We start from the raw sequence: 26,479 nt of genomic DNA on the forward strand, positions 1-26,479 counted from the left end.
GGCATACATGTTTAAAAGGTACTGGAAGATTGGGCAAAGTAAATGATGGCTGAGATCCTTAGGGCTCTCAGTTAGTCATTAGGAGAGAGGGTATTCCTATAGAAACTAAAAAACTCATTCTGAAATTTGGGGGACTGGTGTCTGTTCTGGGCTTAGCGCTCTGATGTAGTTTGGTATACTGCTGCTTTGTCCCTTGCATTTCTCACCCAGGTAATCCTCATAGTTAGGAGCAAAAGCCTAGGTTGACAGCCCAGGTCCTCTGATCTAGTCAAGCAGCACTCAGCCACACTTCCAAAAAGGTGTTGCAGGAATAGTAGTATCTTTCTGCTTCCTCATACCCGGGAGGGACATAAAATTCTCTGTTATATCACTAAAAGCAGAGTAACTGTGGTAATCTACTAATCCAGGATCATGGATGTGCAAGATATTCTAGTCTGGCCTTCTCTTTCTCACTTTCACTTGGTATTGGGATGAAGACAAGAGGGAGAGACTTGCAGCCATTTATACTGGCTGCACACTACCCTGGGATTCACCACTGCAAATAGAAACATCCACTAGTTAATTAAGCCAAGCTTCCATCCTCTTTTGCTTTCCAGACTGGCAGATTTGCCTTAACTGAAGGGCAGAGATGTGGGAATTTCCACAGAGATTTCTTTTTCACATGTATTTGACTAGTGTTAAATAGTTTTTAGCAACAAAAAATTTCAGGAAATATCTCAAGTCTTAAATTTCACTCTCCTTTTGTTTGTAATACTACAGTCCTGCTAGTTTTCTGGTTGTCTAATAAAGCAAATTAAATGCTAGCCTCCCTCCCCATTTAAAAATAAACTAACCAAACTGAACAATTGTTTGAATTTTTCCATGTACCTTTTGAAGAAGTAAAGTAGTTATAAGCAGAATTTTATTTGCCCTTTGAAATTCTGCTTCAGTGAAGACATGGGAGCAGGTGTCTCCTTTGTGTTGTAAAATTGGTGTGCATAATTTGTTTTTAGCACATTTACACAAAGTTGGCATTAGAGATCAGGGTTCGGTCCACAGTGCCATTAATCTGTATGACATAAAGCTTCTTTACTGAAATGACACAGATAGAGAGTACTTAAGCTGTGATGCAATCAGGAGATTCAAGCTTTAAGGTTGGCAGCATTGAAGGAATAAAAATCTGCTATATTTTACTCATAAAACTTTAGCAAATACATTGTATTCCCCTTCTCATGTGAATGAATGCATATATTAATTTTTGGAAAGGACTGTAAAAGTTCAGAGTACTAAAAATAGAATGACCGTTGCAAAAATGGCTATTGTTTGTGTGTCAATACTGCCCTCTACTGGGTTGAATGAGAACTACCTGACTGTGTCATGGCCCCAAAAGTTAACTGAATTTTTCCTGTACCTCAAGTGATTTCATAGGTGTTAGGGTCTGGAAGGGACCTTACAAGATCATCGGGTCCAGCCCCCCAAATTAACAACAGATGTCCAGCTTTTAAGATTTGCATGAAAATATCTCACTTTCTTTGCAAAAGCAGCCCACAGGTTCTCATGGTCCTTAATATATTTAGTTCCCCAACCGCCCGAGGGGGCAGGGAAGAGCCATGATATAGAACAACATTTTTGGAGCAAGATGAAAGGAGCTCTGTTCCTGATGCCACTGTGAAGTGCGTTGTTGCTTTTGTGAAAGGCTAGTGACAGCTGTAAAGTCCTAGCTGGGTACATATTGCTTCTTAAAAAAGGAGTTTATTTTGGATTTTTCCAAGCCACCCCATTCTGTTTTCTTCCTTTTATATTTGCTGTAGATTTTCCAGACCTTACTGACACCATAAGCCAATATGTTTTTCCTGTTTCTTGACCCCTTTCTAGGATAAAGATTGGTCAAGATAATTGGCCCTGTGTAATTTGTACTTATAGCAGTAATTGTCTACATCATCATAGTCGCTATTTCTGTTTGGGACAGATCCTGAGATCAACTTAATAAACTTTATTACTTTGTCCTTATTTCAACAAACTGCCATTGACTTTCGTGGGAGAGTATTTACTTTGATTATGTCTGTGTGGTCTGGGAAATAGGGTCCTCTTGTTCATTTAACTCCAAAAGACCCTCTTGGTGGAATGGCAGCCTCTGGAGCATCAGGACAAAAAATTGTACAGGGTTGTAACTGTTTTGTGGTGTACGTTTTCTTTGTAAGAGAAATACACTTTTTTTAGATCCAGGCTATAACCTACAATAACTTGTAAATGAAATGCTAGAACTAACATACACTGTTTAAAGGAATTTATGGGGCTAACAGAAACTGCAGTGGATTGCATAGACTCACATTGGGGCTACACTGTCTTGTGTATTTTATATAAGGTCTGTACAAATGGAGCATCTACAGTACAAGATATTTGGTGGCAGACCATGCTGGGGGAGAGGGTCTGTTGGTAGGGTCAAGTGTACTCCCCAAACTCCCCAAAATGTTCACTGCCATCTGCCTGCCTGCCTGATCTATGGTATTTATAAAGCACCAATTGCTGTCAGCTTCAGGCAGCAGTCTAGCTCTATTCTCCCCCTATGTCACTATGTAGGATTCTCCAGTGGTCTCACACATTCCTCAGAGTCTTTTTTGGGTATTTCTTTCTCAGGTCTGGAAGGGTCTTGGGGGTGTTTTTATTGTACACAGGATTGATGTATGGTGTTTTTCCGTGTGTCTGACAGGTTGTTTATAAGAATAATGACATTCGTCTGGAACTGTCTCGCTTGGCAAGAATTGGTGACACCAAGATGAAGATCTACGGGGAGGTGAAGTTCACATGTGAGAATGTGGCCACTTTGGATCCCATCAGTTTCGAGACCCCTGAGGCGTATATCAGCCTGCCCAAGTGGAACACCAAGCGAATGGGCTCCATCTCCTTTGACTTTCGTACCACTGAGCCTAATGGACTAATCCTTTTTACCCACGGCAAGCCCCAGGAGAGGAAGGATGCCAGGAGCCAGAAGAATACCAAAGTAGACTTCTTTGCAGTGGAGCTCTTAGATGGGAACCTCTACTTGCTGCTTGATATGGGCTCCGGCACTATCAAGGTGAAGGCCACCCAGAAGAAAGCTAATGATGGAGAATGGTACCATGTGGATATCCAGCGAGATGGTAGATCAGGTAGGAGGATAAAGTAATCTGAAATAGGTTCACTTTTTTGGCTTCTGATGGTATAGGGTGTAAACTTCTGGGTTTTTAAGATTTCTTTGGGCCTGCTAGAAGAGAAACACTTTCTTGCCAGAACTCAGTGTTATTGTATATATTTTACCCAAGAGAATAAAAACATTTTTGAAGAGCCAGGTATGAATGAGATGTTTAGTGTGAGCTGTGGAATAATCCAACAGAGAGGACAGAACTAGTTCATCAGCATCTTTCTCTTTAACCTGTGTAACCCAGGTGGTACTCCAAGAGAAGGGACTGAAGGGATCAAAGCAGGTGCACAAGCACTGTGGGAGGTGTAGGGACTCTCCTCCCGCATAGAGTAGAGCCAGACCACCAATGGGGACTTAACCATATACCTTTTAATGAGAGGACAGTACTGGGAAGATAACCAGTATAAACCAGGGGGTATAGGGGAGACTACAATGCCCTGAGGGGGTAGGATTCAACAAAGGTTAGACACTTACAATCATAGACATATTCATCCAGTTGACAAAAGACAGGGTTAACCAAAATATAAAATACAAACAGCAGAACAAAAAATACTAGTTGGTGAAATATAAAAGGTACAAAATACAAAATGTCAAATAAAAAGGAATATAGGGCCTAGGTACCTGGAGGGGTAGAAAGCGGGAAAACACAATGACCCCTTTTGATTGCAACAAGGATTTTTCTGTTACCTCACTCACCCCAGCTGGGACTTGAACAAAGATCTCCTATGTGGGAGGTAGAAACTCTACCACACAGCCACTAGTGCTAGTATTATGCCAAGCTGCTAGTGCTTTTGACCTTCCAGAAGCCCCTGCCTTGCGTCAAGTTTCCTGGCCTCTTATTGGAGGAGCTGGAAGCAGAGCTGGGAACCTCTCAGGTCGCTGCTCAGATCCTTGCTTGGAGCAGAGGGCAGCCCCTCCTGCCGGCTGCAGCCTCTCGTAGGGGATCCTGGAGCCCAGTGGGGAGCCTCTCCTGCTGGCTGCATGCCGTGCTCCTGAGGGTCCAACTGCTGCCTGCAGGTCCTGCTCTTTCAGGCTCTTCTGGGGAAACTGCTCCCACCCCGCCTGCCCAGCTGTTTGCCAGCTCTTTGAGACTCCTTCCTTGTGGTCCCTTGCTGGTCAATCCTGAGTCAGCCGCCAGTGCCCTCCAGGTGACCCAAGGGGCCAATCAGGGGACATGGAGGGTGAGTCTCTGGGGCCTGATTGGTGAGGAAAGGGAATCCCAAGCCCTCCAATCATCTTTTACCCTTTCAAAACCCCTGGGCTAAGTCACTACCAGCTAGCCCGTCACACCTGTGTAATTTGTACTTATAACAGTAATTATCTACATCATCATAGTGGCTATATGTGTTTGGGACAGATCCTGAGGTCATCTTAATAAACTTTATTACTTTGTCCTTATTTCAACAAACTCCTGTTGACTTTCCTGGGAGAGCTGCCTGAAGAAACACTTAGTAAAAACCAAGTAAGAACTTCTAGATGTGGCTTAATACCCTCTAATACATGTAGGCTAATGACCTGAACTAAGTGAGACTAGATAGCACAACTAATAGGTAGAAACTTTCAAATTAATAAGAAGTTGCGGAGAAAAGGAAATAAGAGGTGTTGACCTATCATCTTGGCCAATCTTTATCTTTTTCTTCAGATGGTTGCTCTTTACTCCTCACTTGGCTTGCTGTTTTCCAAAATGTTTGTTGGTATGAAAATACTTGAAGTCTTTGCCCGTGTCCAACTAACTCCTGCTGTCAAAGCTGAAGTATCAAGGAGGAGGCAAATTCAGGAGTTAGAGTAATCAAGTCAGGGTATAAAGGTGAAGTATCAGACAATAGTCCAGATCAGGAGTCATATGCACTGGCTCAACTATAGGCAACATTAAGCAGGCTTTTTCTGCTTCCCTGAAAATTCCTTAAGTGGCTGGGTGTCTTGCTTCCTTTGTGGCATAGACTAATGGAAATTGAGGACAGAAGAGTGCTTAAGGGTAGATGGGTAAGAATGAAGCATTCTACCCCTGGTAGAGGTATGTCTTTCTAAATAGTGAGTCCTCATCCTCTATGTGATGAGCATAAGTCTTCAAATTTCCTTGATGCTTCTTAATTTTAGAGTTGAATCTAGTTTTCCATGTTATTAGTAATAATCCCAAAACAATATATCTAGGCTGCAGAGGTATTTTGTTTGTTTCTGACATTATAAGTCAAGCTATCACACTTATTAGTGTGCTGTGATGTAATATCTGGAAATGAAATTATCATATCTTTGATTTGATTTTTGTGAATAGGTGAAAAGTCATGGACCATCAAGCAGTGGATGTCTTGCTTTATGTTGCTATAGAGGGAATTTGTTTCCATGTTCAATGAGGCTTGGGATTTGAGCTGTGACCTCCACTAGGTTAATATAAAAGTCCTAGATATGTATTTCTTGGGACTTCAAACAAGGTTTTCTCAGTAAAGGAAATTCAGCATTGAAATGTGCTTCCCCTTGGTTTTCAAAAGTCCTGACTGTTAAGGATCTTTACAATGCCAACCTTTGACCAAACTGATGGTTGTTTACATGATTCTTTGAGGAAGTCTTTGCATTAGATATAGGAGCCTTCTAGGTTTCAGTGTATGTGATTTTATAGTGTTAGCAGCCAAGCTATTGATAGAATTGTTTTCTAAGTGAAGATATAAATAAATGAACAAACTTTTAATTTCTGTAGATTTGCTAGAATTTAATTAACTTACAAGGGGGAACTCTGTTAATAGCATTCATTGCTGCTTACTATTTTGCTTGATCATATGGAGAATATATGATCCTTGCATAGGGATCAGGGTTACCAAATGTGCATAAATTTATGGGCATCCCATAAATAACTAGGCTAAAAGCACCTATCCATAACTTTTGTAAAAAAAAAATTGCATCATCTGTGCAAAAACAAAAACAGCTTCACAAAATCAACTCCATAAAAACATGGAGCTGACTGAAGCTCTTTGGCTGGAAAAGTAGCTGAAGGCATCATTGAAGCACAGAAAGAGAACAGCAGTACTGCCTGATGTCTCTCACAGTACCCTGAAGGCAGCTGTTTTCAGGGCTTTCTGACTACCTCCCAGACCCTAACCCATGTGCTGCTGCTGCTGCTTCCCATCTACAGTAATGCTGCTATGGGGCAGATAGACAGACAGTGGTCCTTCTTTGGGGACCCATGCTGGGATGAGAGGAGAAGGGCTGGCAGGTATAAGGCTGGAGGGTAGGTTGCAGGAGCAGCATGGTACAAGGTGCATTTGTGCGTATTGGGGCCTGGAGGAGAGTAGGGGACCCCTGGAGTGGATGCAGTATGGTGTAAAACCATTGTTGCAGTAAAGCAGGGCTGCCAAACCAAGGACATTTTTCACTGATAATCTGCAAACTTTTTACTGACAACTGAACTTTTTCACTTTAGTTTGAACCCACACCTTATTCAGGGCCTGGCAGAAGGCTTACATTTACATTATATAAAGCATATCTCAGTAAAAAACATCTACCAGTAAAAAAAAAATTATTTATGATTGAAAAGTTTGCATATTATCAGTAAAAAAAAGTGTTTTGGGTTGGTAACCCTGACATGGAATTCCAGAGTCAGAAGGAAAAGAAGTGAAGCCAAAGCTGTAACTGAAATGGCTTCTAAAAGCCTAACCAAAGAGGGAACACATTTCAATGAATAATGATGACTGTGATTGACAACGTTACCCCTGGGAGGAGTCTATCTTCTCATGGAGGCAGGATGCAGGAATAACCTGTTTGTTGCACAGCAGGAAGGTTTATTGATTGCCTGAAACCTGATCAGAGACAACAGACTTCAAATTAAATGTGCTCTGTTGAACAAGAGTGAACAGATTTGTTCTTTTTTAAAAAAGAAAACTTGCATTTTGTGCTGGTGAAAAGTGCTGGATTGACAGTCCTAGTGACTGATGTCCTTTGTCTCTTCAAATAAGGGGGGAACCAGCATTGAGAGCTACCCCACATCACATTAGTAAGTACCAAATACTGAGACCAAAGGGATGGGAAGAGAGTTTGGTTTGTGCAGTTTTCCTGTTTTTGACTTTTTTCTGTAGATTGCCAAGCAAGGAAACCAGCTATTTCCAGTCCCTTTGTGCTGTGGATTGGTGTTTAAGAACAACAGATTCATTTCACATAGGCCATAGAGTTTTGTAACTGAGCCGGTGATCAAGGGCTTCTGTTTCTCATTCCAAACCTACCCAGTCCTGTCTTCCAGTTCTCTCAAGCAATCTACAGCTCTGGGCTCTGCTGAGCTGAGCAGAATATCCTGTAAAAGTTCAACTTCTCTGATCTAGCAGGTACTAAAAGTGGGAGAGTGGTTCCTGAGGAAACAGGACAGTCATCCTGCCCGAATATCCTCTGGCATGGCTCAACCCCTTTGGCTTTGTTGCGGATGCCAATGCAACAAAAGCTATGTATATTCTCCATGCACTGATATCTTATACTTGGATCTCTCACATCTGCTCCTGTATCCCATAACCTTTATGTCCCCAAGGCAATCTCCTACTACTAGCATCCATGAAACCTGTCACTGTTTCTAGCTGGGGAATATTGAACATTATTATACAAGGGAATATTCTCAGCCAGTTGTGGTCCATGAAACACATTATCTCACCCCTGCTGATACTGAAGGCCTTACTGGCAGGCTCACTGTCCAGCTGCATCAGTGTGCTGTTATACTGATCATTGACTTCTTAGCCCCTCCCAGTCTGTTTCCCTGGTGCCCTGTGGGGTGAGACCCCTGAGGGATGAGAAGACACAGGAGTCTGGTGCTTCTGAGTCTCAGAATGAATTTGTTCTGTCTTTGTAGAATAATGATGTCAGAAATAGAAAAGACCCACCAACTTCTCCAGTCACTTCTTCCTGGGGCCAGTGCAGCATTATCCCTGGGAGTGCCCTGGACAGTTTGCGTCCATGTGATGGGGCTTCTAGCACTTCCATGTGGAGACTTCCACAGCATAACACACCTCACTGTCAGGAAGTTTGGCTTGATGGCCAGCCTTGATAACTCCTCTCCTGATTTCATCCCATCCCTTGTGGTTTTGCACTCCAAGACCCCTGCCCTCACCCCAACTCCTAGTATTTCCTCTCCTCCCGCTGGGTTTCCCCCTTTTGATTTTTGCAGATTCTGATTGTCTCTTCTAAGTGTCTGACTGGCCAGATTATAGAAGTTAAAATCAGGTCATTTCCTCTTTCCCCAGAAGTTGCCCCCTACAGACCCCTGCTTATCTCTGTTGTCTTTCTCTAGAGTGCCTCCATCTTTATGGGAGTATGTTCCCCATAACCTGACGTGAGATTCCAGCAGAGCAGAATGGAGAATGACTGTCATCTCACAGCTCTGCGATGGGCTGCCTTTGTGCACAGACCCGTATTGTATCACGTCTTCTCTCTGCTCGCCATTTAAAGGGAAAAATGTCTGCGGTGCTGTAGCTTTCTTGCACAAAATGGCTCATCAAATGGTTCTCGTTCTCTTTGAGCTTTTAATTTGTAATGCCACTATTGCCTCAAACACTCTGCTGCCTCTGACATTATCCTGTAGTTATACAGAACATCACACACATGAAATACTCTGCTTGTGTGCCATATGTGCTGTTCTTTGTGCAAGAAGCATATTACAGCTTAAGGAAAGGAAAAGCGTATGTACGTGACTGCGCTTTCTCATAGATCCACTGAATAGAGCAAACTCTATTAACTGAACTCCCCCACCCCATTCTAGGGGCATAAGATAAAAGAATGCAGTGATCTGGAATTAATCTTGAGGCATAGGCAGTCCTCTCCAGGGACACAGAGTATCATAATGACAGGACAATCAAATGTGATGATTTATAGCTAGGTGGGAGAAAGTTGCTGATTCTTTGCCCAGTGTCTATTGAGCAGATGTCCCTGTTACAGAAAGGACAGAACAAAGAGCAGAGTGGTCTAGTGATAGGTGCACAGTAGCAGGACATGAGAGACCTGGGTTCTTCTCCCTCCTCTGTCATAGACCGGGGGTAGTCACAAAGCTTTCTTGTGCCTCTGTTTCCCCCTTCCATTCTTTGAGTGTTCAGACTTCAAGCTTTTCATGACAGATATTGTCTCTGGTTATATATACACACACAGTATCCAGCACAGGGGACCATTATTTTCCTGGGAGCATCTACAGTTTATTGCAACAGATCTACTACACTCTTAATGATAAGAATTCAGCTTCTCAGGAGTTCAGCTTTACTTTCTGGACCTCAGTTTGTGCATCTGTAAAAGGGAGGATGAAGTTGCTTACCTTTCTTTGTGAAATATTTTGAGATGAGTGGTGAAGCATGCTATATAAAGGTGACATGATATTGGTACTATTGCTTGTTTTGCTCCTGAACATTTCTGGTGCCTTTTAACTCCATTATTTGTTTATTTTATTTTTTTGTGATTCCATGTCCTAAGAAGTGAAACCCATTAACCAACACAAAGCTTCTGATTTTTTTTTAATTTTTTTTTTTTAATATCAGAAATAACTTCCTTTCCTAGGAGACAGGACATGAACTAAGAGTTGTATTTAAAATTTATACTATCCCGATTGTGATGCAGTAGTGCTGGGTGTTGTACAAACGTCTATGAACCTGCAGTCTGTATCCTGAGGAACTTACAAAGGTTGGGAAGGGGAAATAAGGACAAACAGGGATATGTTTCTCCTGGGGATTTTTAATTTTTTTGGACTGAATTCATCATGTATGCAAATACTGTAGAAACTGACCCAGCCCTGAGCTGTAAAGTGATCCTTTTGGCTAACATTTCATTTTTTTCCTTCACCAGGTACTATATCAGTGAACAGCCGGCGCACTCCATTCACTGCCAGTGGGGAGAGTGAAATCTTAGATCTGGAAGGGGACATGTACTTGGGCGGCCTGCCTGAGAATCGGGCAGGCCTCATCCTTCCCACAGAGCTATGGACAGCCATGCTGAACTATGGCTACGTAGGCTGCATCCGGGACCTGTTCATTGATGGACGGAGCAAGAACATCCGGCAACTGGCAGAGGCACAGAATGCTGCAGGGGTCAAGTCCTCCTGTTCCCGCCTCAGCACCAAGCAGTGCGACAGTTACCCATGCAAGAACAATGCTGTTTGCAAGGACGGTTGGAACCGCTTCATCTGTGACTGCACTGGCACCGGTTACTGGGGTAGAACATGTGAGCGAGGTAAGTCAAGTCTGCTTTGCATTGTGCTGACTGAGCTGAGGTTATGGAGGAGCTGCTACTTTTGTGCAGTCCATAGCGTTATTCTGCTGCTGTTCTTGAAGCCCAGGGAATCTCCTCTTCACTCTGGTGGTTCTCTGAGGTCTCTGGCTTCTCCCACATTCTACAGGTCTTGGCATCTCTGAATTCAGGGGAAAATCCACCCCCTTCCCTATTCCTACACTGAATACCAGGGAACCTTACTTCTTCTAGGATGGGTTTCCCCAGCTAATCTTCTCTCTGTCTCAGCTGATGACCTTTCTGGATCTGGTGGATCTCTCCTCCCTTCTGGTATCTCTCTTCCTCAGTTCCAGGGTTTCTCCTTCTGTAAGTCCTGTTTTTAGGCTGTTGCAGTGGGAAATGCAGCTGTGTGTGATGAGCTCTAGGCAGTTTACTGGTAGCAGTCCCAAATGCAGGCTGGAGTCAAGCTGATTCTTCTCACTTTAGCACACTCAGGGGGAGCATATATTTTACCCCTTCCCTGTCTCATTCTGAGAGCTGAGTTTCTGGGAAAAGAGAGCCAGTAGAGTAGTACAAGGGACAAGGTGCCTCTGAGCTCACCTTTGCCAAAACAAATCTGTAGAAGATGGTAGGAGATTTCTCAAGTACAGTGAATGTCACTGCACCTTATTTTCATTGCCACTAGTTCTGACTGGTCATTTAAAGGCATCTGATTGAGGATATATGAAGCACAATTATTGCTGGTGGAAGCAGCCAAGATGCATTCATTCTGTGCCAAATGAGAAGGAGCTTAGCGAATGTAAGACACTTGATCTATACTCTTTTCAAATCCCAGACGGTTACATTAATTGTTTTTGCCCTGCATTGTGCCAGAGCCAGGCTCAGAATGGACCATCTGAGTGTAAAAAATAAAAGTGGCACTAGGCCCACTTAGCAAAGAAAATGGAACTTCCCTTTTGTATTGTTTCCTTTTATTGAGACTAGTTTCTCAGTAACACTTGGCTGTTAGGACAGGAATCTGGCTGGAATGCACTTACTAAGAGACCAGTGGGGTTTGTTGGCAGAATCCTGAGGCTTTCAAACCATTTGCTTTCCCTCTTCCCCCTGCCCCACACTTTGTAGGATAGTCAGGTGTCAGAGCACATGGCTGGGACTCAGAACTCTTGAATTCTGCCCTTAGCTCTGCCACAGGATGTCCTGCATGACCTTGGCCAAGTGCCTCCTCCACATTGTGCCTCTGTTTCTGTCTTGTCACTGGAGATCATACTAAGCCACCTACAAAGGAGAGTGTAAAGGTGAATTAGGTATGGTGTATAAAGTGCAACAGAGCCCTGGAACTTCACCTGCTCTGCAAGAGAGAAGGAGATCTCCTCCTCCTCAAAGTAACTGTTAGTCAGCAGGGTTCACCTTGCAGGGCAGATGGGATTTTTATGCTTTAGAAGAGCAAGATATATTCTTATTAGTAAAACTTTCCATAGTCAGCACTACAAGGTTTGCTGCTCTAGGCAGCTACTGCTGTTGCTCCCAGTGCCATGCGAGTATCTTAGAAGGGACAGATATCTCAAAGTTATCTTTCGTCCTAGGAAGTGAGGGGCAACTGGGCTAGAACAGCCCATAAAAAATTAGTGCAGTAGGTATCCATATGCTTTCCCTCATAGATTATACTGGGCTAGATAACTCTTCAGAGCTAAGCATGTACCTGAAAATCCTCTCGACTCACCTGCTTACCAGTGTGTGCTGCCATATGGATGGTATTGTTCAGAGAAGCACCACAGCATTAAATGCATTCCTTCCCCAAATTGTTGCAGTAGGTGATGACCGCAACTTTCTCCTTGCTCTTAGGCCTTGCTCCCTTGGTAGAAGGGGTTATGATAGCAGTAGCTAACATGATGAGAAAAGACACAGGATGTCCGAGATTGCCACACATATATTTTGTGCATCAGGAGCTAGAATCCAGACCCTGGTAAAACATGTAATGAAAAAAGCCTGTGAAAACTTGGCCTGCTATTAGAGTAGGCTGAGAAGATAAATCAACTAGTACAGGTGCAGTGCATGGGAACATTAAGTCCTAAATTGACTGGATACCTCCTAGAGGCTCTTTGAGATTCACAAATATTTTAGTGAGCCTATGTTCAGGGACATGTTTAGAGAGACAGGAGACTCGGGGGTTCTGAGCCTTGGAACCCAGTAATGGTACAAACTGAAAACCATGGAGGCATCCTTGGTTTCTGTCCCATATCAGGCACAATGTGACTGTTTCAACTGAATATTGCTTCTCAACCCAAGGTGCAGCCATTGGGGAGCAAATGTCCATGGATTCTTAACTGGAAAAGAAGTGCTCACACAACAGAGTCCTGCTGATTGAACCATGGCACAATGACTCCATGTCTTATTTGAAATGACATTTACATTGTAGCCTCATCATACACTGATGACTGAGAGACTCATTTTTATCTCTGTAACAAACAGGTATAGTTACTGGCTCATACACAACTCTACCTTTATAATCTGACATCTAGAGGTGGCTGTAAATCTTGGTGTCAGGTGTCCTGTGAATGAAGCATTCTGTGTACAGGGAGGTAATGCTGCCAATCTCCCCTCACCGCACAGTAAGTAGGGAGCAGCTGGAGTGAAGAGGGCAGGCGGGACAGTGAAGTCAGAGTATAGAAGGGGCAGGGCTATGTTTTAGATAAATAGCTTGTACCAGCTACTGGCAATGGATGGCAGAGATTTAAAATATGCACTTGGGAAGAACTGTCTGACTTACTTTAGTTGGTCTTTAGTCCTGAGGAGAGGGGGAGAGTGTAACAACATCTAATCAACCCTCCAGTGATAGAGGGGTTGAAAGTACTGCCCCACTAAAGGTATAGCCTACTAAAGGTAAAGAAGGCAACTCCTGAGAGAGTAGTTGGAACATAAAGAATAGGTGGAGTGAAAGATGGCAAAGATGTGATCATTGCTAGTATATCCCTGGGCCAGGGCAAGATACAGTTGTGCTCAGCTGCTTCAGTGAAGAGTATGATATAAATGCTGATAGATAGCCTGGATTGATCCTCATGATAAAGTACACTGTTTCCACAGGCAGTGTGCTGGTGAGAAATTAGATCAAAATAGGAGACTCCTGCATGAGGACCAATTCCTGAAATGCTGTTGGCCACTAGACTCAATGAGTAAAGACAGAGGACTGCAGGGCTTGACCTTCAAACAGGGTAGAGACAAAGCAGTTTGGATATGTGAGAACCAATCTGAGCCTTTCGGATGACTTGAATTGACCCACTTTTGAAAGTATGTTTCTCTTTGTTTAGCACAATCTATGTGTTTAATCTCTTAAACCTTTGAGCTTCCAGTTTTCCATGAGAAACACTGAGAAATCAAGAAGAGCTGCATCCACAGTAGTCCTAGCCCTGCCCAAACTACTGTGGTAGCCCTGTAAATCATGCATGATTTAAGAGACCTCTGAAATGAAGGAGTTGTTGTAAATATCTCAGCTTCCTGAAGTGTATCTGAACCTTTATAAATTCAGCAGCTGTTAAAGAAGAGGAGGGGTGGCCTAGTAATATGAAAGCTAGTATAGGCAGTGGGAGAAGCAGGTTCTGTTCCTGCTCTATGAATGGCAGAATTTGTGACCGTGGATAAATCTCTTTCTGCAACCTATAAAATATAGCTAATACTACTTCTGTTATCCCGCAGGATGTTGTGAGGATAAATAATAGAAGATTGGGTAGCCAGCAGATACCACAGGAGGCATGTAAGGTAGACACGTAGGGTAAAAGATAGCTATCGAGACATTTCTTTGAAACAGAATACAGCACCTACATTTATAACACCTTTATAGCAAATGAGAGGGGATAATAATGTAGGAATTAGCCTGTGGCTCTCACCCCAGGGGTATGTTACTGAGCCAAGTAAGTTGAAAGGACTTGGAGCAGAAATAGACATTTAATACATTTGAAGTTGGTAGCGCCACCTATAATTAACGTGTTGCTGGGCCCTTTCTAATCCTAAAGGATAAAACATCTCAAAATTTCAACTGTGTGGCCCAAGATTCATGATTGTTTTTTAAAGACTGTTTTATATGTTTGGTCTAGCTTTTGATTTTTTAATTCTTCCTGCCTGTCCCCAGTGTCTGTGTGTGTTTGTGTGTGAGACAACTGGTGATTTTGGCCTCTGTTACAAAAGATCTCATTCCCTCATCTACTTGGCTCCCCTAGTCCTTGCTGGTGGGATAGTAGTACTGCTACCCAGTGCAACCACAGGTAGCAGATAGAGGAATGGCCTTCAGGGAAGGTTAGCTACAAAATAAGTAGAGGTAACTCTGACAAATAAACAGTTGTGGAGCAAGCAGCAGCAGGACTACCAGAATGTGGTTGGGACAGCAGTTGGCAATGCTGTCCCTCCAGAAAAACCACATATATCCTTTGACAGTGCTGTCCATGGCAAGTACAGGTCACCACTATAATAAGCCTGCCCAGCCCCCAGCCATGGGTCTATAAAGTCCTCAGTGGCAGAGCAGGTGGAAGAAGACGTTAGAATCTCAACAGCTTTGAAGGTGGACAAAGGCTGCAAGAGAATGCACTCTCCAGTTGCCTAGGCCTCCTTGCCATTGGATTAAGGTCCCATTCTTTCAACAACTGTATGGAAGCTGATGTGAAGCAGCTTCTCCATTATAAAAGAAATCATGCACAGGCATCTTCCATGAAAACAGTTTTTCTAGTACATTTTTCAAGCCCTTTGGTGATCAGCTGGTGATGACAGGAGTAAGATTATGAGGTCTAGAAGCTCCTATTCATGAACTGGCATGAAGATGGTAGTTACAAGAAGGTTATCTAGCACTTGGATGAGGCAGGAGTGCAATTTGGCAACGGTAACTGAGACTGAGCAGCCCGCTTTAGGATTTACTCTGCTCACCCCACATGGGGAAGGGGCTCGAAAATGTGCCCTAAACATAGCTTGTCTATCTTCTTCCTGACTGGATAACCATGTCCAGTAGGATGGCTTTTATTGTGGTCAAAATCAATGAAGACACACAATCAATTTCAGGACCTGAAATATAAGGATCCTCATGGACAATCCTACTAGTGAACACCCAGAGCAGTGCACTACAATCGTGGCTCAAGAACTCAGGTGACACATGGAGGTACATGGAAAGCAGCGAACAAAGAACATGGAAGCAGCGATACCTTCTCTGAAAGGGTGAATGGAAAGGAGAACGCCAGCTTCATGGAGTTGGTTTTGCCATCAAGAATAAATTCATAAAATAACTCAGTAAGTTCCCTATCAGAATTAATAAGCACTTCATGACTCTGCTCTTCTTAAACTGGTAGGGAACCAGTATGACACTGTCATCAGTGTGTATGCCCCAACTCTTGGCACTGCCAATTAAACTAAGGATAAATTCTATGCCAAACTTGACCAAGTCCTTTCTGATGTTCTGGAGGGAGACAGTTTTATTCTTCTCAGCAGTTTCAGTGCCAGGGTCAGAAAGGACTTGAACCTCTGGAATGGAACTAGGAAGGAGTAGGTCAGGTGAACTCCAATGGCATCCTCCTCTTGACCAATTGCACAGAAGATGGACTTACCATCACAAATACCTTGTTCTGCCAAAAAACAGGCACAAGGCATCATGGTGATGATCTAATTGGCCTCTGATCGACTATGTCATTGTTTGTGCCTAGAATCATAAGGATGTCTGCATCACAGTAGCTGTGCTAGGAGATGACAATTGCTGGACCGATGACTCATCTGCTCAGTTATGTTACTCACACTAGCTCCCAAATGGTGGCTGCAGCAGAATCAATACCAATGGAAGATTAACATTGAGATACTCAAAGATCCAAGCAAGTGAGACCTTTTCCATCAACAAGAGAGTATCTCAATGATAAACTAGCAAATCACAATCAACAACAACGGGAGACTGTCAGGAGCACTTGGGGTGTCTTTAAGTCCACCATCATCAGCACCTGTGGAGAGATATTTGGATTCTCTACCAGGAACTATCAAGACTGATTTAATGAGAACAGCAGGGAGATCCAAGAGTTGATCTACCGCAAGCCAAAGGCCTGTTGTGCTTGGCATAATGACATGAACTCCAAGCAAAAGAACCTGAATATCCAACAAGCCAAGGCAGAGATACAAAGGAGGACCCACAATATGAAGAACAGATGGTGGGAAGACAAGGCAAAGGAGATTCAACACTTTACTGAGCTCCACAATATGCACAGTTTTCTCAGTAACACCAAAGCCATCTATGGTCCAAGTACTCAGGGACCATCCCCTTGAGGCCTAAGGAATAGAAGCAACCTGATTAAGGAAAGGGAACTGTCAATGCCCACTGGAATGAGCATTTTGAAGACCTTCTCAATCAAGAATCTGTTGTTGGCAAGCGTGTTCTCAACTCCACCCCACAACACCCAGTCAGAGATGATTTCAGACTCCCTCCAACCTTTGATGGCGTGAAGAAGGCCATCAGAAGAAGAACAACAAGGCATCTGAAGCAGATGGAATGCCTGCTAAAATCTTGAAGCAGGGGGGAAAGGAGCTTATGTCACAGCTCCACACCCTCATCTTAAGGATTTTGAATGATGAGGAAATCACAGATGACCTTTGGGACACCACAATCATGACTTTCTTCAAGAAAGGAGACAAATCCAACTGTGGAAATTACAGAGGAATTATCTTACTGTCCACCACAGGAAAGATCATTCCAAAAACCCTCCTGAACTGTCTCCTTTCACTAGCTGAAGAGCTCTTCCCAGAATCATATTATGGGTTTAGGGCATCAAGAAGAACAACTGACATGATCTTCACAGCTCACCAGCTGCAGGAAAAATGCTTTGAACAGCATAAACCTCTGTACACAGCCTTCTTTGACCTCACAAAAGTTAAAATGGGAAAGCAAGACTGTGTCATCACTCCAACACTCTTCTCAATATTCCTTACCATGATGCTACATTTGACAACCAACAAGCTTTCAGTCAGAGTGCAGCTAAGCTTCCAAATGGATGGTAAGCTGTTTAATCTCAGCCAACTCCAAGTCGAAAATAAGACCACCCCAACCTCAGTCATTGAGCTTCAGTATGCTGATGGTGCTGTAGTGTGTGCTCACTTGGAAGTAGACCTTCAGGCAATTGTCAATGTCTTTGCTGAAGCATACAAGAAAATGGGACTGATGTTTAATACCCAGAAGACTAAGGTCCTCCATCAACAAGTCTTAATGAGCAGTCCCCAGGTCCAGTAATTCAGATTCACAGTGAGACTCTGGAAAACACTGAGTATTTCCCATACCTTGGGAGCTATCTCTCACATCAGGCTGACAATGACAAAGAAATCCAACATCACCTGAGGAAGCAGGTTTTCAAATATCACAACATCAGATTTAAAACCAAGGTCATGGTTCCTACCTTACTGTATGGAGCTGAGACATGGACAACATATAGAAGATACCTTAAGTTGCTAGAGAAATACCATCAATGCTGCCTTTGGAAGATCCTTCAAATCCAGTGGGAAGACAAATGGACCAACATTAGCATCCTCTCAGAAGCAAACACCACAAGCATTGAGGCGATGACCATCCAACATCAACTTCACTGGGCCAGCCACATCATCTGGATGTCTTACTCCAGATTCCCAAAGCAAGTTTTATTCTCCCAGCTCAGTCATGGTGTATTCTCAAGGGGAGAGCAGAGAAAGTGCTTCAAGGATGTCCTCAAGGCCAACTTGAAAAAATGTAACATTGACATCAACTCATGGGAGACTATTACCCAGGACTGCCCCAGATGAAGAAAGAGTCTGCTGTAAGGATCTCAGGAGTTTGAAACCTTACTATTGGAACAGGCAATGAAAAAGTGAGAGCTGCAGAAACAGTGTGTTGCGGACTGAATCAAGAATCCAGAGCTATCCAACTTGCACAGAAATACGTGTCTTGAGTTACAACGGTCTGTTGATCCCAGATTGGCTTCATCAGTTATCTTAGGACCCACAGATAAGACAATCATGGAAGACAGTCATCCTTATTAACTCTGAGGGACTGCTGAAGAATAGAAGTCCATGCATGGGGTGGGGAAGTGGGGCAGGTAGCCACTCAAAACTGTTTTTCCATCAGCAGGGCTGGAATTTGCAGAGTGGTGGAAGCTTTTCACACCAAGCCCTAGCCAAACTCATGAAAAATCAGAGCTGGTGTCTCTGTGTGAGCATAGGGCTTGACACCAAGTGTTAAATAAGCTCTGGATCCACACACTGAATGTGTGGAAATTAATTTAAAATATTGAATAACTGTCCATTCACTGAAAGAAACAGGGGTCTTTGGAACAAATAGTCTGTGATCGTGTAATTAAAGTCTGTCCCCACAGAAGAGGGCTGAATGTACATCATCAGCTAGAGTATCTGTCAGTGACACTGTTGGGAAGCACAGTACCAGGCCTATACCATTGGTATTTGTTTGGCACTGGACATTAGCTGGCACACAAAAATGCCTTCAGTTGGTTTACTGGGTTAATAGCATTGCTCTTGATACTGTATTATTAAGCATTTGTTGTGAGGAAGTATGAACCAAGTAGTAGTGGCATCTGCCCTTCTATGCTGGAGAGACAGGTTGATGTTTGACAGTGCCATGCAGCTCATAAAACCCTATAACGAGTATGACATAAATACACAAGGTTTAAAGAAAACAAAGAAACATGGGTATTTTGCAAGGACCTCTCCTAAAAGAGAGACTTGTACTGAGTAATAGTCATATCTTGGCCTGACCATGCAAAGGAACTGGGGGCCCCCCGATGGTTCAAAGTACTCCGAAGTATCCTCCTTGACTAGCAGGATTTTTTTGTGATCTCTTGTAAAAGCAGCTTTGTAGCTTCTAAGAGTAAGAAAGGGCTAAAATAGAAAGTTCTGTCTTCCATGAAGGTGTTGGTTGTATCCTCAGCATTAAGTTACTGAGAGCCAGGAATCATTGCTACAAACCCACTGTTCAGCATGCCTGAATCAAGGAATCATCTTCAAAGATTACATTTAGACAGGGTGAACATATACAAAAATGGAAAGGAAGGAGAGGGAGAGCAGGAGAGGAAAAGGGTCCTAGAATCCTTCATCAGAACAAGACCGCATGGAGTTGTATAGTAGGCATATGGTAATGATCTTTTTGTCCTCCAGACCTCTGCTCCACCCCGATCAGATCTGTTTAGAATACCTACAGCTAAGACCAGGATTTAGTAAAGTCAAAAGATCGTTTGGGTTTTCAGGCCACTGTGAGAGGAAGGGCAGGCACATGGAAGTGGAGTGGGAATTTCTGTAGGAATTCAAAGCTGGTTGCTGTGTATGGCATAACTTGAAACCTTGCTCGGGGGTCTCAAGGTCTTGATGTAGATACAGCATTATGAGGTTTTCCTGTAGGGTAACGGCTGGTCTTTTTGATATCCCTATGCCTGAGTGCAGGGTTCAAAATACATTCCAACTTTTTTTTTTGGGAGGGGGGGGAGAGGTGGCAGCTAGAAGAAGCTGTTGCCACCACCTGAGCTGTGGGGTGGGCTGGGGGGCTCTCATTTCTTATGGGGGAGTTTGCATCTCTTATGGGGGAGCTCTCAGCTCCCCTGTAATTAGAACCCTGCTTGAGTGAACATAGGAGCACCATGTCTGTGTGGCTTTCCTGTATTACAGTACTCAATCCTAAGCATATTTGCCCTTTTTAGTTTGCTTTATTTCACAGCAGGTAAGATCCTGAGAGGTCTTTCCTTCACCAGTACTAGGAAAATGTGTGGAACCTGTTGTGCTGCCTGACACCTGACTAGATCCTGAAAGCTGACACAGACCTCTCTAGAATGAAAAAGGATAGCATATTTTGTTATTGTCCATGTGAAATGACTTTTCACTCTTGGTCCCAAATAGCTGGAAGAGCTGAGGAAGAGAAAAGCACTAAGGGAAATAAAAGCCTGTGGGTAGGTGGGCTGGTGTGTGGTAAGTTGTTGGGCTGTTTAGAAACACCAATAAGGGGAAGAGGAGGTGGTGGAGGATGGGCCCGTGCAGATATGCTACAGCTTGTTTTGTTGTGTTTTGAGTAGTTAGCATCTGCTTTGTCATTTGTTTTCTAATTTGTTGAAGAGTTTGACATCAGCCGCAACACTAGGTGAGCACAGTCCTTCTGTTAGCAGGGTGTAATGAGGGTGTTCTGGAGATTTGGCTTACGGAGAACGAGGTGTTTCTGTGCTCTGATGAGAAAGCACCATCACTTAGCCTGCAGGCTTTTCAAACAACAAAACCCAGCGTTAAGCAGACAGGAGTAGGGAATGCGCATTGTATTCAGATTTGACCAGTTCCCTGGCTGCAGTGAAAATGCCATCAAATCAGGGTGATGCAACAACCCATTCCCGTTGGCATCCAAAAAACTCTTTGCCTTCTACTCTGCTCCACCCTATAAAGATCAGACTAAGAGGCACAGGACCAAAACGTAGCCAGCAGATGAAAATGAGGATGGGGGATGCAGTTCTTAATCTTAGCCTAGACAATACTTCCTTGGTCAATTATATTGATTGGGTATTCCTTCTCTAATACATAAAAAATAGTGTGCATAAAAGATGGAAGTCTGAAGGCTTAGGAGGCCAATATACATTTGAGACTGAATTAGAGGCACTGATATGTAGCTGGACCTGTGACATCTGCTGGTAAGGACTGGCGTAAGCATACTCAGATGCCATTCCAAGTGGACACAGAAATCCTGTTCCACCTCTTTCTTCTTCTCCCTGAGGGGTGCACCTAACATCCATTCCAGGTGGACATAGAAATCCAGTTCCAGTTCTTCTCCCCAGGCCTGCAATCTGAGTCCATTCCTGTTTTTGCTTGCTCAAAGCTTGTTGATTAATTTCAGGGCAACCGAGGTTTGTTACCTGCATTGCTACATACTGCTTGCAATAACAGTGTACCTGCTGTCAGTTACGCTGATGTTAAACATAGGGCTAACATTTCCATTTTATTATCTGCCAGTACCTTTATGGCAACATTTGCTAAAAGCAGTTTAATGACAACACACATCTGCCCATTATGTATGCAGTAAACTGAGACGCTGTAAAATTACTGGTAATAAGAAATGCTACAAAATCATTTACTGTGTAAAGTAAATACTGCAGCCCTCTGTCTACAGCACAGTTAGAAACAGGGACTTTTTAGTGGTAGGAGAACTTCCAAGTCTCTAGAGCAGGGGTTTTCAGTCCCCAGGCTGTGGCCCAGTGCTGGGCTGCGGGGTGTCAGCTGCTGGTCCTCAGCACAGCCGGCTGCCAGACCAGAAGTGGCCAGTACTTTTAAGTCCCAGCTGGAACCCAAGGTTACCAGGAAAGTTAAATGGCTGGGGAAACTGTGTATGTGTCCGTGTGCATGTTGGTGATAAATTCACAGGTTTCAGAGGCTAAAAAGTCCCAGGTAGGGCCCATCCAGTACTTCCTCTGCCATTGCAGGGTAGATCCCCATAGCAAAACTTTTCAAGATTTCTCCAAACATCAGGAAAAGTTCTGTTTGAGCCTGGGCAGGAGATTCAGGGCAGTGTTTGCTCTTTTTGCCTACAGTGGTTTGTCAATCATTAATTATTGCAATTAAGGTTCCACTGATTATTAGGATCTTTGGCTTTTCTAAGGGCATTTGGGTGAGGGGAAGTTGCCTGGCTACTGTGGCTTTCTTTACCCACCTTCTTAAATTTATATACAATACACTAACTAAATACATGCAATTGTGTCTTCTTCTAGCATTTGTCCTGGGAGGCCAAGAATACCCTACTGTTACAGCAAATGGAATTCTCTGAATGAAGTAGTACAGGCCTGTGCATTTGATACTGAGGGTCCACTGTTTTGTCCCCACCAACAGCTATGGTATCTGTATGTATGGGGCCATAGTGATTTACTTATATAGTGGTTTCTTCTCTTTTACTACAGTAAAGTTGAGGCTTCCTTACATACTTTCTTCTAACCCATGTTGAAACTATTTCTCTGCTAACACCCAGATAACTCTACCTGGTCTGCCTGTCTCTGATAACACGTGTAGGCGAAATGAGGGGCATGTGTGCATGACACTTTAAAGTGGGTTAAATGCTTTTGCACCTCTTTAATGGTGTTGGTGTTTGCATGTGTCAGCAGCGTATTGCACATTAATTCCAGCTGGTGTAGCACTTTCAGCAGCATAATGCACCTTAAATGAATTGGGGAACAGCAAACTAAAGCACCTCTGAGGAGTTTTAGTTTGCTGCCGTACAGCTGCAGAGCAAGGCACCAGGCTCCATGTGGCTAAGGGACTGTGCAGACAGCATGTCCAGGCAGCCTGGCAGCAGCCCGGGAAGGCAGGCTCCACCGAAGGAAAACAAAAAAAGCGGCAAGCCTGATCTTTTTTTTTTTTGCCCCCTGGAGCCTGCCTGCTTGCATGAGCTTCATGGGGACCTGGTCCTTCCCTCCACAGCTGCAGTGCCCCCCGGGATCACCTGAGCCAGGTGTTTGTGGGTGGGTGCTGCCTGAGGGGGAGCCGCTGCTGCTGCAGAAGGAAGCGCCAACCCTCTCCCCCACCTCCTCCTGCAGCCCAGCGACTGCTCCACCCGCCAACAGCTTGCCCTCCCCTTCCTGCTGCCAGAGAGGCAGGTAAGACACAGGTGTACATGGCACGGGGGTTTACTTCACCCTAAATTGAAGCAGTGTTTTAAAAACCCACCACTTAAATTTAAGGCCCCCGTTTTGTCTACACATGCCCTGAGGTGCTATATCCAGCTCCTTTAGGGACAGTTCAGCCATCATGGGATTTTCCACGGGAAAGGAAGCACAATGGGAAAACTAAGGCTAATTCTATTCCAAGGGCTCCAGGAATACACTGGAGTCTCTGTACTACAAGAAATGGTTAAAAAATACTGCTCAGACCATATATCCAGTTAAAAGCCCCAAGATTGTGTGCTGTTCCCAAGAAAAATCATTGCATTTTTACCCAGTGACAGCTTTGATGTCGTGGCCACTGGATGAACATGTACAGCTAATGTCACAGCTAGGCTGATTACATCTTTTGGAGATCATTTCATGGTCATTAGGCTGTTGAAATTCCATGATGAGGAATCTCATTGGGCACCTATACACGTGACAGAGCTCTGCTATAGCACACGTCGGAGCAGACTAAGTTAATCAAGTCTGGTGGAGAGTGCTAATTAGTGCGCTCCAGAAGCCTTCATATCACTTGTATTAAATATCCCCACATTTCAAAATGGCGGCAGGGGAGCTTTAATGTCAAATGACCTTTAAAGTGCCCCCCCACCATTTTGGAGCACAGAACACTGACTACACGTGATGTTGCAGGCTCTTTAATTAGAGTGGTTCTCAGAGCCACTATAACTGTAGCACCCCCTCACCCCCTCACCCCCACTTGTATAGATGCCCATCATGACAGTCCCCAGCAATGTTGAAGAAAGTCCTTAACAAAGCTGAACTCTTGTCTTCAGCATCAGGTGTGGGTTTCCCTGCAGATTGGGGCAATCTACCTGGATAGGTTTATCAGTACCATACAGATGAAAATAACACTCACATGTGCTACTAATTTGACTGCATAAACTCTGGCGCGGTTTGCACCGGAGTTTATTGCTTCCAGGTGTGCTGTTTGCACTTGTACCAGGACTGCAGCATGTTGAGCCAAGGCAGAGCAACCCTGGCTGGCAGGGGGTCCTGGGGTTGGCCTGCCAGCCTAGGGCTGTTCTGACCCAGCTCAACATGCTGTGGAGGGGCTGGCTGAGGTACAAGGCTGCTTCAGTGTGGGGCTAGCCAACCACATATGTGTCGACGTATGCATTGCAGCAGAGTAAATAACTCTGCCATTGGGTAGTATTTGCTAGAAGCAGTACTATCCTATGGCAGAGGTAATTAGTTTACTCCATCCTAATAGCACTGCATGTGTAGATGGTGATGTTTTACTGTGGAACTAATTAGGCATCTCCACACTAAATGCCTTGTGTAGACATGCCCACTGTGTTTCCCCAGCTCCTCTCCTGAAAATTCTGTTTCCTGGCTCGATATTGTCTAGTAGATAATGTCCAGTCATAGTGAAAGTCTCTTCAATTCAAATACTTTTCCAAAAACTGACTAAGCATGTGTTATCCAACATCTAAGCATATGGCATCCACCAGTTCCCTCTATCCTGGATCCTAGTCCAAGGAACTGGATAATCATAGAATCATAGAATCAATGAGTGGGAAAGGACCTAGACAGATCATCTAGTCTGACCTCCTGCCATGGGCAAGAAGGAGCACTGGGGGTGGCAGGGTCATAAGACCCCAGCCAAGTGCCTATCCAGTCTCCTCTTGAAGATTTCCAGGGAAGGTGAGAGCACCACCTCTCTGGGAAGCCTATTCCAGGCTCTGGCCACCCTTACAGTGAAGTAGTTCTTCCTGATATCCAACCTAAATCTATCCTCCCTCAGCTTGTGGCCATTGTTCCTGGTGACTCCAAGGGGGGCCCTGGTGAACAGACTTTCCCCGAGTCTCTGCTGGTGGCCCCTGATAAGGTTGTAGGCAGCCACAAGATCCTCCCTCAGTCTCCTCTTGCAGAGACTGAAGAGATTCAGGTCCCTCAGCCTCTCTTCATAGGGCTGGCCACAGAGAGCCTCAACCATACCAGTAGCCCTCCTCCAGACCCTCTCCAGGTTCTCCACGTCCCTCTTGAAGTGCGGCGCCCAGAACTGGACACCGCACTCCAGCTGTGGCCTGACCAGCGCCGCATAGAGGGGGAGCAAGACCTCTCTGGACCTGTTAGTGATGCCCCTATTGATGCATGACAGGGTGCGGTTGGCTCTGCCTATTGCTTCGTCGCACTGATGTCTCATATTCATCCTGGATTCAATCCTGACTCCAAGATCCCTCTCTGCCTCTGTGCTGCTGAGAGGGTCAGCCCCTAACCTATAACCATAATGCTGGTTCCCTCTCTACAAGTACACCACCCTGCACTTGTCCCTGTTGAACCGCATCCTGTTCAGATCCGCCCACTTCTCTAACCTATCCAGGTCTGCCTGGATGCGGTCTCTGCCTGCCGGTGTATTCACTTTACCCCACAGCTTGGTGTCATCAGCGAATTTGAACAGGGTGGTCTCCACACCCTTGTCCAGATCGCTAATGAAGATGTTGAACAGCACTGGACCAAGGACCGAGCCCTGGGGGACTCCGCTGCCCACACCCTCCCAGGTCGACATCGACCCACCACCCTCTGGGTTCATCCCAGGAGCCAGTTTGCCACCCATGTGACCGTGCATTCATCAATGCCACAGTCCCTCAGCTCACCAGAATTGGGTGGGACACTGTGACGAAGGCCTTCTGGAAGTCCAAGAAGATGACATCAACTTCCTCCTTCATATCTAAGCTCTTTGTTACCTGGTCATAGAAAGAGACCAGGTTAGTCAGGCAGGATCAGCCTTGTACGAACCCATGCTGGTTACCCCTCAACATCACTTCCCCTGCAGGGCTCTCACAAATGGATAATCCCAAGCTCAGATTGGTATTTACTTACTGATTTATATATGGCAGCCACAAGTACCTGGATGCATGTCATTAATACAAACCCACAAAGTACAGGCCATGTAAAACCCAGCCAGCATACAGAGTCACTGAGATGGCTTGGAGATCAGTGAAAACTTGCCTTAGTTTAGCAGATAATTTTTTATCTGATGCTTACTGGAGCCAGGTGACTTAATTTGAGGTGTACTAAATCTTGGCTCAACTTTGATGATAACAGGTTCAGTGATAAAGCCCTGTGCATAAAGTACACCTCTTGTAATCTGCTGTTCCCTGTCCCCTGATAATGTTACAGTCTTTGGTGGAGGTGATATACTGCCTTGTTGAGCCAGGGCACAGCACAACATCACATTCTGGTGTTGCAGTTAGTTCATCCCAGAAAAGCAACATTGAAGAAGCAGTGTGTTCTTGAGCATGCATTTGCTACAGAAAGCTCACCATCTCATTTTCTACTTTAATATGTCATAGATAAAATGATTGGTTCAGATATAGGGAATGGAATGAACAGCAAAGTTTTATCAAGAACCCCAACCCCACCCACATTTTATCTGGCACTAGAGTGAAAAAGTAATCTTTGAATCAACAGTCTCTACTTTCTTTCCATGGAACAGGGTAGAAGAGGTCACTTGATGAGAAGGGTGGACTGGTGG

General features: G+C 44.3%; 1 protein-coding gene across 8 annotated transcripts in view; it reads left to right on the plus strand.

The window, feature by feature from the left end:
* Positions 1-26,479, plus strand: part of NRXN3 (neurexin 3) — a 1,400,777-nt gene that overhangs the window by 441,621 nt on the left and 932,677 nt on the right. For all 8 annotated transcript variants that reach the window (XM_019552167.1, XM_019552163.1, XM_019552159.1 and 5 more), the window contains 2 exons: positions 2,690-3,128; positions 9,953-10,336. In XM_019552167.1, coding sequence (XP_019407712.1) covers positions 2,690-3,128; positions 9,953-10,336 — 823 coding nt within the window. The remainder of the gene's footprint in view (positions 1-2,689; positions 3,129-9,952; positions 10,337-26,479) is intronic.

The sequence above is a fragment of the Crocodylus porosus genome, unplaced genomic scaffold (assembly GCF_001723895.1).
Source record: "Crocodylus porosus isolate Cpor-Errol unplaced genomic scaffold, CroPor_comp1, whole genome shotgun sequence".
Taxonomy (NCBI): Eukaryota; Metazoa; Chordata; order Crocodylia; family Crocodylidae; genus Crocodylus; species Crocodylus porosus.